Source organism: Muscardinus avellanarius (assembly GCF_963383645.1).
Source record: "Muscardinus avellanarius genome assembly, chromosome: 4".
NCBI lineage: Eukaryota > Metazoa > Chordata > Mammalia > Rodentia > Gliridae > Muscardinus > Muscardinus avellanarius.
Genome location: NC_137789.1, coordinates 122693392 through 122714910, shown reverse-complemented (window position 1 = coordinate 122714910; position 21519 = coordinate 122693392). Strand labels below are relative to the sequence as shown.

The 21519-nt window shown below is 39.3% G+C and overlaps 1 protein-coding gene across 1 annotated transcript; it reads right to left on the bottom strand.

Annotated features, from left to right (window-relative positions):
* Positions 1-2402: 2402 nt before the first annotated feature.
* On the bottom strand, positions 2403-20821 carry FAS (Fas cell surface death receptor; the record flags this gene model as incomplete). The annotated part of the gene is made up of 10 exons (XM_080694827.1): positions 2403-2770; positions 3492-3516; positions 9510-9673; positions 9864-9932; positions 10553-10614; positions 12994-13102; positions 14430-14567; positions 18903-19059; positions 20395-20493; positions 20714-20821. The coding sequence occupies 10 exons, from the start codon at positions 20819-20821 to the stop codon at positions 2403-2405; spliced, it is 1299 nt and encodes a 432-aa protein (XP_080550953.1).
* Positions 20822-21519: the final 698 nt, after the last annotated feature.

Here is a 21519-nt window from a genome sequence, read left to right as displayed (position 1 = left end):
GTGTTGAGAAAGGGTCCCGGATAGATACACAGAACTAAACCTCGTGTAAGTCATGTGAAGCCTCTGCTCTAATGCGGTGGGAAGCCACTGGAGGGTTGTAAGCAGGAAAGTAGCATGATCAAGCTTGCCACTGAAAGATAATGGTAGCCAGTATTTGGAGCATGGTTGGAGGGGTGAGAATAAATGTAGGAAGAGCAGTTAAGAAGCTAAATCTTATAATAGTCCAAGATAAGGTGGCCAAGAATAGGGCAGTGCCAGAGATCATACAGACCAAATTGGATAGGCTCAAGAGGTATTCTTGGCAGTTGCAACCTAGGGAAAAAAGACTACCTATAGAAGAGCTTTATTTATTTTTGTGATACTGGAGATTGAAACCAAGAGCATTCTACTTTCGAGCTACACCCCCGCCCATGTTTCTTTGTTTGTTAACAGGGACTTACTACAATGCTGAAAGTTTCCGTACTTGGAATGGTCTCAAACCTGTGATCCTTCTGTCTCAGCATCCCAAGTACTAGGATTACAGGCATGTGCTCTCATGCCCAACTTAGAAGGCTTTTAAAAGGAAGTACCTTCTAAGTGATCGAAGAACACTTTGAAAACTCATAAACAGGTTACATTTAGCAGTAGTTTAAAGTAAAACAAGTGAATGAAAAAGAAGTAACTAGAAATACCGAAACTATTACTACAATTAAGCATTTTAGCCTACATTGTATGTTTCCAAACATAAGAGAGAAAGCACCTTCCACCAGTGGAAGCTTTCTGATGGTTCTAAACTTCAGTTTATGACCATTTTCAATTCACTGTAATCTACATAAATATAAATAGTATTTATTGAAATTCACATTTTAATACAAACTTTCACAGACATTTGAATATAAAAGTAACAAGGCAGTAATAGGCCAAGGGGCTTGTTTGTTGAAGTAACCACAGGGAATAACAATTCCTAAAACCGGATAATGATTTTACTGCTGCCATTTGTAACCAAAGAGAACACACGGGAAATTGTTGAACATTCTGCAGGAGGAAGACAAAGTACAAACCTACTTCCCGCCACCAGTGGTAGACGTGGGCTGGTGAAATGCTACAGAGCTACTTCCTGTAAGAACAGTTTAGTCTCTCCAGTTTGGACTAAAATTTATAAGGGCAGTCTTGATTTTTATGGGGTCATTAGGTATTTCTTTGGCAATCTTTCCATGTTTCAGATAAACATCAATGGAGAGGTAGCAAGACTCAAGTAATAATCTCCTGTTCAAAAAGCTTTTGACACCTGAGAAAGAAGAAGATTATTTGGGAACTGTAAAATGGCACCCAAACAGAAAAATAGTCAAACATTATAATTTAACCTGATTTTTCTGTGCAAATTCAAAATTAAATTTTGGACAATAAAATATCAGAGGTCTGTGAAAAGACCTTTGAGATGAAACTTAATTAAGTGCTGCATTCAAAAATATATGCAAGTTTGGCCTGAATATGGTCCTCTCAGAGTGGTAAGCAAAACTTACAAATGTGATGAGAGCTCCAGAATCACCATCAGGTTGGGCGGTAATAAAGAAGCTAAAGAGCCTTTTCAGTGATCGTGACTTTGCAACAAAAGGTCATAGCTACTATTGATTCATGGAATGAGGTCAACAGTAGACTGACATTTGCATTAATTCACACTAAGTACATTCATACCTGCAGAATCTTATGATTGATACTAGAACATGATCCTAAGCTCTTTTCCATGGTCTGTGCTCCTATTTGAGTGCTTAGCATGCTCTGACATTTACTCTTTAACATACCTATCCTCCCACCTAGATTTTAAATAGTCTTGAAGGAAGAATCATGAGTTCTTCAGATTTGTTAGCTCTACAAATTTAATAAATGAAAAAATAAAATTCATACCATAAAGTTCCAAACAATGCAGCCTTTAGCTGTGCAAAACTTCTTTCACACTAAATTTTTTCTTTTTTTGGTGGTACTGGGGTTCCTGGAAACTCTTCTACCTCCGGACCACACTCCCAGATCTATCTTATATTTTTATTTGGAAACAGGGTCTCTTAAGCCAGCAAGGCTGGCTTCGAACCTGTGCAATCCTCCTGTCTTTGCCTCCCAAGTACAGGGATTACAAATGTGCACCACCACACCCGGCCACACTAAATTTTCTTTTTCTTGACGGTACATACTTGGAACTGAGTTAGTTGTTTTTTACCCTAGGCCAAGCTTTGTTTTTCTTTTCTTTCTTTTTCTTTTTGTGGTACCGGTGATTGAACCAGAGACATTTTACCTCTGAGCTACACCCCAAGCCCTTTATATTTTTTATTTTGAAACAGAGTTTTGCTAGGTTGCTGAGAGTCTTGCTACATTGCTGAAGCTGTCCTTAAACCTGTGATCCTCTTGTCTCAGTCTCCCAAGTAGTAGGATTATGGGCATGCTCCATCATACTCGATTCCATTTTCCTTTCTGAAGTTCGAATTTTCATGGTCTCTAATATCTTTCTGGACTTTATCCTGAATTTTCTCTGCAAGAGCACAAAGATTGGCCTTTCTGAGACCTGTAATGAAATCGTTAAATGCATTTTTCTTTCCGTGAACTTGATACCAGTTACGAAGCAGTTGGACTTTCTGCTCAGCTGTATCTTGAGGATGGTTGTTCTTGATCTCATCTATTTTGACTTCACTGATACCATTCTTCCGAGAAAATTCTATAACTTGATTTAATGTCATTACTTCAGCAATAGTGATGATATATTTATCATTCAGTTCGACATCTGAAAAAGAGAAAATCGGCTCTGAAATTTTGTTTTTCTAAATAAAATTTCTATCAGCAAAAGCCATGTTTATCTCTCCCCTTCTCATACAGGTGAATCATAGAGATCTCAACAGCTGATTGGGAAAAACAAAAACAAGAATAATCTTGAGTTATAATTCCAATTCCTGCCGTGTCCCCAGTAACTTGCTGTCTGATGTAAGCATAACTTATAATATCTCTGTACCTTCCTATCTCATCTATGAAATAAGAAGTTTAAAAAAGATCCCCTCCAACATCTCTTCTACACCTGATTATCAATGATCCATAAACCTAAAAGAACAGGCCAAGGGTTTATGATCATATTATCTCTGAAGCTAAGGAGGAAGAACAGGACCAAACAGAATCACTTATCACATTATATAGAGAGTTGAGTAGAGCAAACATAACCATATCCACAGTGTATGTCATCTCTACATCAGTTTAGTCAAGAGTTCTGTAATACAGATAGCTGCTTGTAAGGGAAACTTTCTTAAGCCTCGGGATACAATGTCCTATTGCTACCTGACTTTTTTTTTAAGTGTAGTTATAGACTAGAACAAAATGCCTAATGAACATTCAATGCTGAGCAGGAAGACCTGTAAGCTTAAAAAACTGTAAAGCCCACAGTATATTGTTCAAATTAGTAACATTATTTTATGCAAAAATTTGCCTACTTCTACAAAAGAAGTCATCTCTATGAAACAAAATGATAAAATCCTTACCTGAAAAGTTCATTGGCACTATATCCTGGGGAGGAAAAAAAAGTTGAGGGAGACAGGGAGAGAGATAAATAAGAATATGTTTAGAATATTTTAAATATCATCTTTTCATTGTTCTTTAATCCTGAGGGAGGTACAATCAGCTGTACAATGTGTAATATTAGGAAACTAGATTGATTAGAAAGGGTTATTTTAACATTAAACTTTTGATTCTAAAAGCTTATAGCCTCATTAGAAACTAAGCAGTAATGGCTTATTTTAAATACTTTTATTGATTTATTGTAATTTTACATCATTGTGAGGGTCAAAATGATATAAACACACATAGATACAGAACTTGGTGTATTTCTCTCTGGATCCCACATGTCCCCTGGTCGACCCCATCCATGTTAGTGAGATTGGTAGTGACACCTTCATATATGGACATAGAATTATTTGGACTGTTTCCTTCATTAATTATTTTCCCCCTTTTTACTTCCCTCCTCAAATCACCTTCCACAATTATACTGGTCTCTGTACTCATTTATCTAAATTTTTATGTTTCCTAATTTTCCTCTAGCTTCCATACATGACAAAAAAATTTACCCTTGACTTTCTGAGACTAGCTGATCTCATTTCTATAATATTCTCTAGTTCCATCCATTTTTTTTCTGCAAATGACATAATTTTGTTCTTCTTTATAGCTAAGTAAAATTCCACTGTGCTTATATATACATTTTCATTATTCAATTCATCATTTTTTGCAAAGGCAAAGAACTTATGAAATTCATGGAATGAGCTGAGATTGTTTTTATATAGACTCATTAAGATAAACAACATAGCCAAGGGTGGTAATTCACACTTGTAATTCCAGCTCTCACAGACAGCCTCAGCTACTTAGCGAGACCCTTTGCAACTCAGTGAAACCTGTTTCAAAATAAAAAATAAAAAATAGGGCTAGAGGTGTATCTCAGAGGTAGAATGCCCCAGGATTCCATCCCTAGTACTGCAAAAATTAAATAAATAAATAAATAGAAAAAAAAGACAGAGAGAGAAGGATTTCAGGGTCGCAGCTTACCTCAGCTACTTAGTTAAGCCCTCTGCAATTTAGTGAGACTCTGTTTCGAAAAAAAATAAAGAATACAGAATAGGTGGCACCACCTTGCCTCACTGCACTGGGACTGCTGGCACTGAAGCTTCCAGAGACCCCCAGCAAAAAAGCCAGCAACTTGAAGAAAAGTAAATGGCTGCAGATCACTGCCATTGTAAGAAGTCAGCTCCTCATCTCATGCTCCACAGAAATACTACTGCCTGGACCCCAGCAGTGGTGGCCAAGCTCAGTGCACCCTCCAGAGATCCAGAGTGGCCCTCAACAACACCACTCCTCCTATATATATACACTCTCTGTAATCTCTACTATATATAATTACCTTACCACATTCAAACTCTCATTCTACTCCATCCTATCTGCTACTTTACCCTATTGCATTTACTACTTCAGCACCTTCTTCCTCGCTCAACCTTCATCACTGAATACAACTTGCCCTAGTAGATACCAGCTGACACCTACAGAATGAAAGAAAGCTATCAAAAGCAACAAATATACAAACTTAAGAAACCTGAAATCATAAGGAGAAATCATAAAGAAGCAATGAGCTCTCATAAACCCACAATAACAGAACTTGACAACACAGAATTACAGAGTTCATCAGAAGAACGAATCAGAACTTCAGTAGTAGAAATGATGCATGATTTCTAAAAAGAATTTAAAGAAGGCCTGAAAGAACTAAAGGAACAAATAAAGAATCTGACACCCTGAACAGGAATCAGCAAGAAACTCTGAAGGAAGTAAAGGAGGCAATCATTGAAATGAAAGCATCAATACAAACTCTAAACAATAGACTAGATGACCTGGAAAATAGAATCTTTCTCTTAGAAGATGCTCATTCCAAATATGAATGCATACTATATAATTAAAAAAAACAATTCAACAGTATGAATTGGACATTGAAGAGATATGGACCCATTCTATTTATTTTTAATTTTTTATTTTTGGGTAGTATTAGGGTTCCTGGGAACACTTCTACCTCCAGGATACACTCCCAGACCTATTTTTATACTTTTTAAATTTGGAAACAGGGCCTTTTAAGCCAGTGCAGCTGGCTTCAAACCTGCATGATCCTCCTGTCTCCACCTCCCAAGCACAGGAATTATGAGTGTGCGCCACCACACCCGGCCTATGGGCCCATTTTAAAAGAGGTAACCTAAGAATAATAGGCATAGAAGAGGGAATAGAAAGTGAAACCAAAGGGATCAACAATCTTTTCAAAGAAGTAATGTCAGAAAAGTATCCAAACATAGAAAAACAAGTCGATACACAAGTGCAGGAAACATATTGAACCTTCTTTAGACAAGATCAGAGAAAAGGTTCAACACACCACATAATAGTCAGACTGACTAACATAGAGGTCAAGAAGAGAATCTTAAAGGCAACAAAACCCAAAGACCAAGTAACATTCAGAGGCAAACCAATCAGAATCACTTCAGATTTCTCAAAACAAGTCAAGAAAGCCAAGAGGGCCTGGAGCAACATATTCCAAACTCTGAAAGAAAACTACTTGCAGTAAAAAATTTCTTATCCAGCAAAAGTATCTCTCAAATTTGACAGGGAAATAAAAATCTTCTACAACAAACAAAAGCTGAAAGAATTTAGTCTTTCAAACCAGCACTAGAGAAACTACTCAAAGAGATTAACTGCAAAGAAGAAATAAGCAATAAATGCCAGAACCAGCAAAACAATAATTTCCATCAAACAAGCAACTAAGCAAAGAAAAACAAAGACTATCTCAAGTAGAAGTTAAAACTCAAGATGTTAGGAATTAAAGATCATATCTCAATAATCACACTGAAACATAAATGGCCTCAACTCACTAACAAAAAGACATGAGATGGAAAAATGGATTAAAACCCAGAATTAATCTATATGCTGCCTTTGCAAAACACAACTTACAAGTAAAAATAGTCACAAACTAAAGATGAAAGGCTAGAGCAAGGTAATCTATGCCAAGAAGTAGCAACTAAATATCAGAAGGGACAAAGAAAATCAATACATGAAATTGCGTTGAGCTGAAGTGCTTCTGTACAGCAAAGGAAACTATCAAGTACCTCAACAGAGAGCCAACAGAATGGGAGAAAAATTTTGCCCACTACTCCTCCAATAGAGGGCTAATATCTAGAATCTACAGAGAACTCAAGAAACTCAATGCTAAGAAAACAAATAACCCACTCCAAAAATGGGAAAGTGAACTAAATAGAAAATTCACAGAGGAAGAAGTTCAAATGGCCAATAAACATATGAAAAAAATGTTCAACCTCATTAGCAGAGAGATGCGAATCAAAACTAACCTGAGATTTCAGCTAACCCCAATTAGAATAGCAATCATTAAAAGCACATACAACAACAAATACTGGTGAGGGTGTGGAGAAGTGAAAACATTGTTGATGGGATTGCAAATTAGTGCAACCACTTTGGAAAACAGTATGGAGAATACTCAGAAAATTGGGAATGAACCTACCATATGATCTAGCAATATGACTTCTGGATATCGACCTAAAAGAGTGGAAACCAAACTACCAAACTAATGTATGCATATCTACGTTCATAGTCAAACAATTAACAATTGACAAACTATAGAACCAACCAAGATGTCCATCAATAGATGAATGGATTACAAAACTATGGGATATGTACACAATGGAATTTTACTCACCCATAAAGAACAAAATTATGCCATTTGTGGGGAAATGGATGGAACTGTAAAGGATTATGCTAAGGGAGATTAGTCAGTCACAAAAAGTAAAATATTAATGCTCTCCCTAATATGTGGAAGCTAGGGAGAAAAAGGGTCATAGGAGAAACTCTAGATAAAAGAGGAGAAACCATCAATGAGCATATATGGTGACCTAACCTAGGGGATGGGAGGAGGGAAGAGGAAAATTCCTGAATATGCATGATGTACATTCATAAACATATAAAAGTCAATCACTAAGCCAAAAATGAGAAGGAGAAGAGGGGAAGGGAATGGGGTGAGACTTAGGGAAGGGCTAATGAGTGATGTGTGCATGTAAGCCTCTACTATCTTGTACACCTTTAATATGTATGACAATAATGCATCAATAAAAGTAAATAAATTAGAGCCAGGCATGGTGGCTCACACTTGTAATCCCAGAATTTGGGAGGCTGAGCTAGGAGGATTGCGGTTTGAGAACAGCCTCAGTTACTACTTAGTGAGGCCCGTTGTAACTCAGCGTTACCCTTTTTCAAAATAAATAATAAAAAATAGGGCTGGGGGTGTAGCTCAGAGGTAGAATGCCCCTGAGTTCCATCCCCAGTACCACAAATTAATTAATTAATTAATTTTAAAAAAAGAATAAAAATAGGACTGGGGGTGTAGCTTGAAGATAAAATGTCCCTGGGTTCAATTCCCAGTACAGCAAAATAAGTAAGTAAGTAAATAAATAAATAAATAAATAAATAAATAAATAAATAAATAAGTAACAGTCTAAAATTTTATCCACTAAATCTATTCTTATTTTTGACACCAGAAAATGGTTCACATTGAAATGTTTTGTATAGTATCAACTTAAAAACCTTTAACATCCTCTGAACCCTTAGTTCAAATGAGAAAATTTTTATTTGGTTCACAGGAACTGTTTTCTCCTCCTAATGTATAGTTTTGCTCTTTGAAATGCCTCTATCACATGTCAGAAAAAAATAGCAAGAAATTATCTCAAGAGCTGTCTGGAGAGAGTTGAGCTGGGCCTTTGCAATAGATTTTAAAGCAACCTCTCTGCTGTGCTTTGGTACTGAGTCAACACGTTTATAAAGGAAGTTTCTCTGCAGGGGTAACACCAATCTCCAACAGGGAGCTTGGCCACACCTTTTTCCAACTCACATTTAGCACACTTCCACAACCCCTTTGGTAGCTTAACAGTTTTTGTGTAGAAATTTATTTATAAATTAGGTGCTATATCTTAATTATTTCTTGCTACCACTATAACCCATGCACATACAAAAACAACACATTTGTTTGAAAGAAAAAACCAAAAAACTGAATTACTATTTTCTCTATTTTTTCAAGAAAGCTATTGCATATTTCCAAACTTACAGACTTTAAGGGCACAGATTCATGGTGAACATGATTTTTACTCCGGCGCAATCTCAGCCCTAAAAGACCAGAGAAATGTTCATCAGACTTCGATCTCAGCCTGATGGGACGAGTACAAGAACATATTTTTACACTAAGAGAAGTAAGGGCAAAGGAGAAACTGATTGAAACTTAAAACTGGCCGAAACACAACAGGAAGCAAAGCTGAGCTAATCTTACCTCCAGAGTCAAGTATTCTAGAGACAGGCCACATCTTAATTGAGTCGTCCAATTTTCTCATCCTTGCCTAACATGAAGCTGGCTTTTGACTTCTTATATGGCCACCACCACTTCATCTCCAGCATGGTGGGTGGCCAGGCTGCAGCCAGGCACAAATCCATAGGACGCGGAAAGTTACAATCAGCTCGCCATGGAGGGGCATTTAATTCAAGTACATACACTTACAGGGGTGCACAATCGATAAGTGTGTGCCTCGAAGTCAGTATGAGATGGAAGAAAAGAACGTGTACGTCTGAGTACAATTTTAATGCTTACGTATCAAGAAAGCATTTTTAGCTACACAACTTCCCAAGGTAAACCAAATTCTTATCTTCAGCTGAACCAAAGAACAGTGACTTTTTCCAACAGAAAAGGAAGACTTCTGAGTTAGTGTGAGTTGGTGCAACCCTGTATTTTATGAATAATTTAAAGTGATTTTCCAGACTAGTTATTATTATACCAATACTTGGTTTATCTGCTGGCTTTATGTAATCTTTGAATAAAATGTTGCACCATGCTGTTTTAAGTTAAGAAGGAGAAATAATATATATTTTTGAAGACTTCGGAGGCACAGAGTGTCCTTATCAAGTGCCCTCTGCAATGCTTTTCCAGGTACGGTTCTTGCTTTTGTGTCCTCATAATCCAGAGGGCAATCTTGATGATGGTGAAGGGTTACTTCTAAATGTGAGTCAACTCTGTCACTGCAGAGACTCCTCAAGGAGGAGGGGAATACCATCCTGAGGATGTTCATAGAGAACACTCTACTCTCCAAAACTTTAGCTAGGAACAGCAGTTGAGGGGGTCATCTGTTCATAGCAGTCCTCAGGGGTGCATTCAGTAGCAGGATACCGACAATACAACATAGCTCTCTACCTGGTGGCTTTCTTACAGATAGGAGACAGATAAAAATCCTATGAACAACTGTTCCCCAAATCTTTTCCATCCATGATTGAGCAAGCTAAGAACTCACATATAACTATTGCTGGAATCGAGGGGAGGACGAGGAGGAGTAGCAGCCACAGCAATTTAGATCTGGAACCTGTAGTTGGGAACATTGGACATTTTAAGGAAAAATAAGCAACCTTATAAGATTAAACAAAGTAGCTGAGTATGGTGGTACGTGCCCATAATCCAGTGCTTGGGAGGTTGAGACAGGAGGATCGCAGGTTCGAACCTAGACAACTTAGACACTCAGCAACCTAGTGAGATCCCTGTTTCAAAACAAAAAAATTAAAAGAGCTCAGGACGTAGAGGATACCAGTGGTACTCCAGGTAATGGAGGGGAAATACCAGCAAAGCTGGAATGGAAAGATAGGGGAGGAGGAAGACTGAACTTGATTAATGAGTGTCTATATCCAAATATGTGTAAAATTACAAATATGGCATGGTTACCCTGGGCAACCATCGGTGGGAGGGGGGGAGGGAAAACAGGGGCAGGGGGGGAGAGGGCACCAAGTAGAGTTTAAATGTATACCATTTATGTTCAATAAAACATTTCTTAGAAAAAGAATATAGCTTGGAAGGAGAATGCCCCTGTGTTCAATCCTCAGTACCCCTCCTCACGTGCAGCTGAAGCAAAGCACTGCATCTAAAATAATCAGAAGCAATCAGCTTTCTTCATATTCGAAGGTGGTGATGGGAATAATGAGAAATGCTTACTTTCTTCTTTGCACCTGGTATTGCTGGTGAGTGTGCATTCCTCAAGAATTCCATGTTCACACCTGGCAAAAAGTACAGAGCCAATTCAGAAAGTCTGAGCTGAGCCCTTCATCCTGGTTAATGACACATTATAAATTACAGACTATTTTATTCACCTTTGTATCTCTGGCAAACATATTTTCCCAGATGTGTTTAGATCACTCATCTAAAGCTAGTATGAAGCTGAGCGTGGTGGCACAGCTTGTAATTCTAGTACTTGGGAGGCTGAGACAGGAGGATCACAGGCTCACAATCAGCCTCAGCTACTTAGCTAGGCCCTCCACCACGTAGTGAGACCCTGTTTCAAAATAGAGAATAAAAAATAGGGCTTGTGATGTAGCTCAGAAATACAATGTCCCTGGGTTCAATTCCCGGTACCGCAAAAATAAAATGATAAAAAATAAAAATAAATAAATATAAAAACGTGTATGAGTTAACGGCATAATTTTAAATATTTGGGTGAAAATATTATCTTATGGAGTGACACTGTGTTTTAAGATATCAAGAATTAATAAAACATTGACATATGAGAAAGGATGAAATATAGACAAAGATAAAACTGGTAATAAACTAAACTCTTTAAATACTAGAGCTTAAAATAAACTCTCTCATCCTCTCTCTCTCTCTCTCTCTCTCTCTCTCTCCTTTTTCTTTTCTTGGTACTGAGGATCGAACCCAGGGGCATTCCACCTCTGAGCTACATCCCCAGCACCTTTTATTTTTTATTTTGAAACAGACTAACTTTCACTAACTTTGTCTCGCTAAGGTGCTGAGTCTGGCCTGCAACCTGCAACACTCCTGTCTCAGCCTCCAAAGTACTGGGATTGCAGGTATGTGCTACTCTGCCTGGTGTAATAGACTATGTTTTAAAATAAACTACCAAAAGAAATTTCAAAGTAACCATGACATTGATTAGGGAAGCTACTCATCTAGTCCCTATGGCTGACATCTTGGGTACCAGGAGGCGATTAAGAGACTCAAGGTGCTGATGTAGGGATTTCTACTGACAGCCAGATTCCCCGAGTTCACAGCTTATCTCTGCCCTAAACCTAGGGCTTTGCTAGGTGAGCTTGGGTGAGTCAGGTAACCTCCATGAACCTGTTATCTAATCAGTTGTTGTTATTTGACAAAGTCAGGCCCTTTCTCCCTTTTTATCATCATGAGGTTATCCTCACACACTTGGGGCTAGAAGGGAGATGCTAGATTATCTGTACATAAAATTTTTCTAGCAAATAAGACATCAGACATCATGTCTCCGTTTTTAAGCCTATTAGATGAACTCCCCAAAGTTTCCCAAGATGAATGACAAGTTTAAGGAGAAGAAAAAAAATTAGTAATCTTAAATATTTATATTTGCACAAAACAATAGCTCACAAAGCAAAATCTACTTGTATAAAACGATCTCCATGGAAATATGGCAAATAAAATTAAATAGTACTTGCATCCTGTGAGTGAAGAAACTGAAGCTCAGAGAAGTGAATGGTCTGCTCAGAACCCAGCTAATCAGCAGAAGGAAGATGCACCATTGGGTTTTCCAGCATTGGATCGGAACCAAGCTCTTTAGCATGAAAGACAAGGTCCATCATAATCCAGCTCTGACTCCTCAGTCATTTCTATGTTCCAGCTAAGAACCTTGATCTCTGGAGCTTCCTCTACCTCTTTGCAACTGCTATTTCCCTACTTGAAATTTATTTTCCAACCATGTACTAACACTGTCTCTTTCCTTCCTCAAGACTCAAGCCATGTGCCATGCCTCCTCAAGTAGAGCTTGTAACAACCCGGGCACAAGTTGCTCCGTATGCTTGCCACCTGGTGTCCGTCGGGATACAGTGACCACTGCTTTTCTCGGCTATCTTGCTGCTAAACTGAGAACTTAATGACTGACTGTGTCTTTATCACTTCATTAATGTAAGTATCCAGGACAATGTCAAGTGCACAGGAAGTGTTCAATGACATCCAGTGCTAAAAAGTGTTTGCTAATGTTCAGTGGGCAGTAGTATGAGAATGAGCAAATGATTGTCTAGTGGTTTGGAGGAAAAACAGAACCGTAATTCATTGTGTGTGTGTGCATGCGCGCACGTGTATGTGTGTGTGTGTGTGTGTGTGTGTGTGTGTGTGTGTGTGTGGTACTGGGCATGGAATCCAGGGACCTTCTACCTCTGGGATACACCCAAGACCTATTATATATTTTGTTTGGAAACAGGGTCTCACTAAGTAGCTGAGGCTGGCTTCGAACCTGTGCAATCCTCCTGTCTCAGCCTCCCAAGTAGTGGGATTACAAGCGTGCGCCACCACGCCCATCTCCCAAATTCTTGACTCTCAGCGAATGTGACTTCTCTCTAGGAAGACAGTATCTCTCATGGCATAGCTGGTGTTTTCATCAGTAAAAGACTAAAGCTTACGTGATGCAAGGGTCACAGTGTTCACATGGGGAAGCCGTACAATAAAAGTTTGATTGACATCTACACTTGGTATCCTGGGTCTGGCTGCAGTTTGTTTCCACTTCTAAGCCTAGAAAACCAATATGTAAAATATTAGTTATAGCACTTAGTTATACGTGAACTAGGAAAATAATGGGATGCATGAATTTTTCAAGATCTACTGTTTTTTATCAACAGTTATGCCCACACCTTTAGTAACACAACTAGTGCTGAACAGCAAAACAGGCAAACCCAAGTAGAAATGAATTCATTCAGCAAGAAGTTTTAAGTGGACAGTCGAGCATGTAACTGCCTAGGTGCCTCCCGTGTTCTTCTAGTCTAGAGATCTGCTATTCAGAACTGTGGCCCATGGCCCAGGAGCATGAGCATCTCAGTGTGGGAATGGAAAGTATCAGGCTCTACTCTAGACTTCACTGGACCAAAGCCAGGACTCTCACTTAGGAGACTTTGATTTCATTACTCTGAAGCAAGATCTCCTTAACTCAAATTTTAATGACTGTGGGGTGTGTGTGTGTGTGTGTGTGTGTGTATGACACTGGAGATGGGAACCCAGGCGTGTTCTACCTCAGAGATATTCCCCTAGCCCTGTTCTTTTTAATTTTTAATTTTGAAACAGAGTCTCTCTAACTTTCTGCATGCTGACCTCAAAGCTGCAATCTTTCTATCCCAGCTTCCAAAGTATTGGGATAATGAGTGTGGCCCAGCATGCTGGGCCGTAAATACTGGTATTTTTAATGGCTCCGTTGGCAATTTTAAAGCACAGCTAGGGCTGGGGATCATTGATTTAAAGCCTAGATAGGAACAAAAAGCAAAAAAAAAAAACAAAAAAAAACAAAAAAAAAAACAACTTTATTTCCAGAGACTTCTTGAAATCAAGCAAAACTAGGAGTGCTTCTGTTATATGTTAATCTATTCCTTCAGAATAGATTGAGATATGCATGAAAATCCAGGTCCCAAATGGAATCATTAGGACAAACCAGATCCCCAAAGATAGGAGGACATTCCGTGCGTATTTTGGGCTTCTATGTCCTTATATCTTTAGGCTACTTAGTTCTTTCTGGCCATTACAAGGACAATTATACAAACATAAATCAAGACAGGAAAAATGAATAGTTTCTGTGGTTTTGACTGGAGCTGATGAACCCCGTCCACAGGGTTGATATTTAGTCCTTGGCCTCCATCTGGGAGAACTGCCGAGACTCAACCCACGAATGTCTAGACTGCTGATTATTAGCTCAATACCTGGTCCTGTTTTACCAAAGCCAGCTCCATCCTGTGCCATCTGCTATGCTGTTATAACACCAGAGTGGGTGTAGATCGCAAATTGCATTATAAGCAGTTCTACATGAAGCAAGTCCTGGGTTTGGTCTCTTTCAATTGCTTCAGAAGACACTTACCATGTCCTTCATCACAAATTCTACATCTTCTGCATTTAGAAGAATAATGTTCCTCATCGGTGTACTCCTGCCCTTCTTGGCAGGGCACACATTTTGGGCTCTCCCCGTTTCTCGTGCAGTCAGCATCTTTTCGTGTGCCTGCCCAGAGGAAAAAAAGCAAGTGTTTGAAAGTGGGGTGGCCAGGTATCAGCATGAGGAGTAGGCAAGGACGACAATAAAACACTCCTAAAACGGGTGAGGGTGTGTATAGAGGAAGAGAAGGTTAATGTACAAATCACATCAAGAGCAGAAAAGTCTTCAGACAAAAGCCAAAAGGATGAGTGGAGGCAAATGCCCAAGAAATAGGATGATTAGCAACAGGAGCACACAACAGAAGGAGGGGAAGGTATGGATGATCAAATGCAAAGAAATGCTTTTGCCAGCTAACTTTCTGGGGGGCAGGGAATAAGTTAGAAGAAACATATTCAGGGTGGAGTCAGCTGTCACTGGCCACCAAGGTTACTGAACTAACTTATTTTGTTCTGATCTTTAGGTTTACTTTCTGACATCCATAAATCCTGATAAGAGATATTATAGTTTAAGAAAAAAGACATTCAAAGCTCTAAAGACCTTGGCCAAATTTTTAGTAGCTATAAAATCTTCAGCAGAGAAGCCGGGTGTGGTGGCACACGCTTGTAATCCCATCCCTTGGGAGGCGGAGACAGGAGGATAGCGCAGGTTCGAAGCCAGCTTCGCTGGCTTAAGAGACCCTGTTTCCAAATAAAAATATAAAATAAATCTGGGAGTGTAGCCCGGAGGTAGAAGGATTTCTAGGAACCCCAGTACCACCACACACACACACACACAAAATCTTCAGCAAAGTACTTAGTCTCTGTAATTTTTGTCATGTCTCTGATAGAGATAATACTTGTCTTGTCATTGCTATCAGAATACACTTGCTCTGCCTAGTAAATATGCAGTTTCCTCCTCTCTTCTTTTTCCCTATTCTATTTTCTTCCAAGATAGGCAAGCATAAAAATATTTAGAACAAAAGTTATCATCAGGTTTCTTATCTGAATAAAAACAATTTTAAATGATACTCGGTGCTGCTTTAATTGACTTTAAAAATAATGCCAGTCACTGTATTGTTATTATTATGCATTGTATAACAATGTCTGCTCCTGGAAAACTCACTTATTTGTGTTTTTATTAAACACACAATAGTGTGTGTTGAGCAGTTTCAAGGAACTGGAGATACTGTGGAAGATATCTCCAAGGCAGATGATGCACAAATAAATCTATGATGTCCAGTAGTATGCGCTAAGGGGAAAATTAGATTAGCATAAGGGGATAGATAATGAAGAAGAAAACAACTTGAGACTCTATTAATGGTAGAACTAACTTAAAAATATGCGAAATTAAATATAGTAGCACACATCTGTAATCCTGGCACTTGGGAAACTGACACAGGAGGAGTGGAGGTTCAAGGACAGCCCTAGCAACTAGCAAGACCCTGTTTCAAAAAAGAAAACAGAGCTGGGATGTAGTTCAGAGGTAGAACGCCTGGGTTCAATACCTAGTACCAAAGTAAATAAGTAAATAAATGCAAAGCCTAATTCATTTCAATCATACATACAGCAAGAAATATTGTATGTTGTGCTTCCTAAGTGCATGACATTCATAATAACCTCACAGTATTCTTTTTGATAAAACAATATTTACAACACAAGTAAATTATGAATGTAAATATATGATATTTTAGTTAAAAAAGAGTATGCCAAAAGAAAAAATAAACAAACCATAGAAACCCTGAATAAAATTTAAACACTGGATATCAGGGCTACATAACACTGTAGCAGTATCCTACAGAAAACAAGGCAAAACAATTGTATTCCTTGCTAGTGGTAGTGTATTGGTTTTAAAGTGAATCAGCCTCTTCAATGAATCACCATGCAGAGTGAGCCTAGTACAATGACCACAGCATGGTAGGGAATATACTAGATCACAGATTATTTCTTTCCTCCAAAGTATACAACCTAAATTTATTCAAATACAAAAAATGAGTAGCTCTTTTCCTGAAAATAAGATCTTAAAATTCACTCTTTTTTGAGTATATTTGGAAAATTATAAAATATTTGGAAAAAATCTAAATGTCAAATAACTTGAGGTGTTATTTTGTTATGTTCCTATACGTATAAATACACATACATATGTATACATACGTGACTATACATATCTGTGACCACTATGTATGTGTATATAGTATACTGCAGAATCCTCATTGTATACAATGATGCAGTAATGAGGTAAGAATTTTTAAATAATTTTATGGTGCAGTGTAATTATACATATATGCACACATCACTTAGGAATCTTTTTTTTTTTTTTGGTGGTACTAAGGATGGAACCCAGGGACATTCTACCTCTGGCCTACACCCCAGACCTATTTTATTCTTTTTTTATTTGGAAACAGGGTCTCACTAAGTTGCAGAGGCCTCATTAAGTTGCAGAGGTTGGTGGTGAACCCATGATCCTTCTGTCTCAGCCTCCCAAGTACTGGGATTATAATCATGCACTATCATGCTTAGCTTCACTTAGAAATTTTTGATTGGGCCGGGCGTGGTGGCGCACACTTGGAATCCCCACACTTGGGAGGCTGAGACAGGAGGATTGCACGGATTCGAAGCCAGCCTCAGCTATTTAGTGAGGCTTTCATCAACTTAGTGAGATCCTGTTTCCAAATAAAATATAAAAAAGGTCTGGGAGTATAGCCCGGGGGTAGAAAGCCTCTGGATTCCACCCCCAGTACCACCAAAAAAAAAAAAAAGAAATTTTTGATTGGTCAAAAATGTCAGTTCACAAATAGAATCACTGAAAAAATACTCTAAGTACTTGATTTTAATTTACAGAGAATTATTATATAATCACCCTCATCCCTGTTTCATTTTTATTTGGAAACAGAATCTCACTAAACTGCAGAGGGACTCACTAAGTTTCTGGGTCTGGTTATAAACCTGAGATCATTTTGTCTCAGCCTACTAGTTCCTGGGATTACAAGCATGTGCCACCATGCCAGCTCCAAATTTCTATTTTAAAGGTTTGTAACCATTTACATTCTTATAATGATAGGTGAGAGTTTATATCTCATAAGCAAACTCCTCAGGGCTGAGATCACTTCTTAAAAAAAACATAAAAAATGCTTAACAGTTTGATATGCAAAGCATATTAATTTTCTTAAAATGTGTGTGTGTGTGTATGTGTGTGTGTGTGGTTCTGTGGTACTGGGGACTGAAACCTTCTACCTCCAAGATACACCCTCAGCCCTATTTTTTCCTTATTTTGAAACAGGGTCTCACTAAGTTGCAGAGGGACTCACTAAGTAGTTGAGGCTGTCCTTGAACCTGCAATCCTCCAGTCTCAGCCTCCCAAGTACTAAGATTACAGGCATGCATCACCATGCCCAGCTCAACTTGCATTTTAGATTTTTAAAATATGCACAAAGACTTCAAATCATAGGGCAAATTGATCTGTTTGGCAAGTTATAAAAAAGTGAAGAAGCCATTCTTCAATGCTGTTTGGAAAAGGGCAAATGTAAAAAGGTTAAGTACAAATAGGTGATATTGTAAGAGTTTTTCCATAAGGTTTATTAAAATCTGGACAGGAGGCTAAGGGAGACCATTAGAATCTTTTTATACACATGACTCACACTAGTTTTACACTTTGAGTGCTGGAAGCCTGAGAGGCCAAACATGCCACTTTCCATAGTCCTTTCTGGGTCTATTAATCTATTGCATAAATCTCATTGTTCTCCATTACCTTCCTGTCTTCAGAATGCAGCTGAAGAAGATCCCTGTCTGTATGTAATAGTAGTCCATTTCAAATTGGAAAAAACAAAGTTTGCACAGTTGCATTTTGCTCACCTTCCAATTTGCTAGTGTTTGAAGAATTTCCCATTTGAAATTGGTTTGCATTTCAAAATACTGACTTATAAAATATTGACTGCTTCTGTTCATTCCTTTTCTAGTTCATCTAGGTTTTCAGCTGCAAAATGCAAACGTGTTTTGTAGAACTCAGGACCAGGACAAAAGCTTTCTTAGAGACAGGGCTGAAGGGAAATGCTGACACATATCCTCTAAGGGTGGATATCTCTTGCCTTCAGAGCTGCATCATTGTTATGATGCGTCCTAGTCAGTTTTGAGATGATAAACGTTAATGCCCACAAGTAAGTCTTCTTTTACTCAGGAGAAAAGGAGCTAAATAGACAATGTTAATTCTAGAGGTGTTTCTCATTGGTAAATTTTACTTATTCATAACCATGTCAAACAAGTATAATAGAGATGAAAAAAAAGGTCTTTGAAAAATAATTTCATAGTAATGTTATAATGGTTCAAAAAAAAAACCCCAAAATCTGAAAAGAAATTGCATTCATTGTTAACCTGTGCCACCCCTCACCCTGATTCTCGTTCTGATTGTTGGACGTCTTGTGTGACCTACCAGGAGGACATGGCTGGCAGCAGAACTGGCCCCCCTGATACAGGCCTTCCGAGCACTGAGCCTCTGCTTTCTCCCTCCATCTCAGCTGCACAGAGTTGGTATCAGTGCCTTCAACATTGGTGCTTCTGGACAATAATCCAGTAACTAAGGCAAGTATCTGCAAGAGAAGAGCATGAAGAGCATTTTACTGACTTATGGGACAAGGGAATTGGGACACAGAGGTCACCTGCCCTGAATGGTTGGCTCTGCTGTGTAATCACCCAGAAAGGAGCCTACATACTGCACGGCAGCCAGCTCGGTCCCTGGAGTCTCTAATGGCTGTGCTCAGAAGTGAGTGCTAGGTCTCACCTACAGAGCCCTGCGTCTGTGGGTAAAGTCACTCCAATTCTCCAAGTCCCGGTGTCCCTATCTATACTCTGGGGACAACCTCATCCTCATAGGCCTGTTGTGATCACTAAAGGCAACTCATGGCGCTTGAAGCTCTAGCCACAGTGCCTGGTGCATTAATAAATAGTACTAGATTACTGATATCATATTAATATGAAAGGCACTGTAGTAGAGTAGGGAAAAAGAAAATTTCAAACTGTCAGTGGTTTGAATCCCAGTTCTTCTACCTGTCAGCAGGCTGTGACTGATGAAGTGTGAGGGTGAGAGAGAACCATGTGTGTGCGGAGGTTTTGGAAACAGCGCTTTGTAGGATCCTGGCAGTGCTCAGATGAGGGACAGGCCGAGGTCCTGGGCAAAAACAAGGCTAGCAGGTATTCAGACAGATAAAGGGTGGAGCTCTGACCCACACAGGTGATTAACATCTGATGCTCAGAGGGATCACAGCGCCTCCTGTATCTGTAGAGGCTGCCATCCCATAGTGCCCCAGAATGTCAAAGCAGAAAGGGACCATGACATCTGTTAGGCTTCGAGACAGATTTTTAAAATGGGTCTGTTCCAGTATCCTGTTATCTACAAGATTTTAATATTTTCTGCAAATCAGAAAATCTGTTTTTTTCTCTCTCCTCTTTCTGAATCATTCATGAAAATGCCAAATGAGAATGCGAATCCCTCTGCACATGCTCCTCCAGGCTGCTGGCCGGGCTTTTTACAAAGTCCCTTCAACGTGTGACATCTCTTCAAAGTTACGTTACGCCTACACAGGAGGAGTTATTTCTGCATTTTTATAAGTGAAGACAAGCACAGAGTTGAGAAATGACTTGTTCTATAACTCGAAAATATCCAGGTGTAGTGGTGCATGTCTCTAATCCTGGTTCTTGGGAGACTGAGACAGGAGGATCACAGTTTTGAGGCCAGCTCAGCATTTTAGTAACCCTCAGCAATCTAGAGAGACCCTATTTTGATATTTAAAAGAAAAAGGGCTGGTGGTGTAGCTCGGAAATAGAATGTTTCTGGGTGCAATCCCCAGTGCTGCAAAATTAATTAATTAATTTTAATTAAATAAAAATAACCCCAAAGTAAGAGTGGCTAAGGAAGAACTCGGCACTTCTGGTCCAATTCTGGTCTCGGTTTCATGTTCGTGAAATAGTTTCCCAATTACTTTTGCTTCATCCATGAACACAAACAACTGGTTTTCAGACAATTGCTGGCAAAAAGCCCGGGGAGGGGGAAGGGAGAGGTGGTGATTATATGTTGACCCTTCAAAACAAATGGATGCTGTGGGGGAGAGAGGGAGGTCTCTAAAAGGATTTCTCTGAGAACCAGCAGTCAGTCCCAAGCCTTCTGCTCTGGAAAAACTGCAGCAGGACCCCCAAAGCCAGGGCTCTGGCTGGCAGAAAAGGCAAAGCTGGGCACCCCCAGACTACAGCTTGGCAGGGGCTGTCTGCATCTGCCTCCTTGCAGTAGGGCCTGAGGTTGTGGACCACCGTGACCCCAAGTGCAGTATGGGGCAGGGGCAGAGATCTGGAAGACATCTAGTCAGATCTGGATGCCAGCTCACCCCAGAATCATTGCACCTGCTCCTTTTAACTGCCCAGAAACAAGGATAAGAATTTGACCCTGTTATCAGACAATACGAAATGGAGAGAACAAGAAGATGTTCATACCTATCTGTAGCATCGGAAAAGAATTGCTTTTTTGCAGCCTCCCAAGTGGTTAGGTTACTGAGTAGAAGAAATGATAGAGGGATGGCTACATCAGAATATGCCCCACGCTTGCCCCCTTCCACCCATTCAGATGGGGTCGCCCACCCGCCCAGGAGTGGTCAGCGCTCAAGACCCAACAGGGCAGTTAGAATGACGTCTTAGTGGTCACAGTGGTGGGAATATATGGACTGGTAGAAGAAACCAAGGCTCCCATTAAGAAGAACTCCAAAAGGCCAGCGTGGCCACTGGTGGAGGGATGAGCTAGGACTCGAGAAGGAAGTTAATGAGCAAGACAAGACCCGGTGAGGTGGCATACGCCTGTCCTCCCACGACTTGGAAGGTTGAGACAGGAGGATCGCAGGTCCCAGGCCAGCCAAGGCAGTGTAGGGAGATCCTCCGCAACCCAGCAAGGGAAACCCTGCTTAATAAATAAATAAATAAATAAATAAATAAATAAATAAATAAATAAATAAATAATAGATAGATAGATAGGTAGGTAGGTAAGGGCTAAAGGTATAGCTCAGATG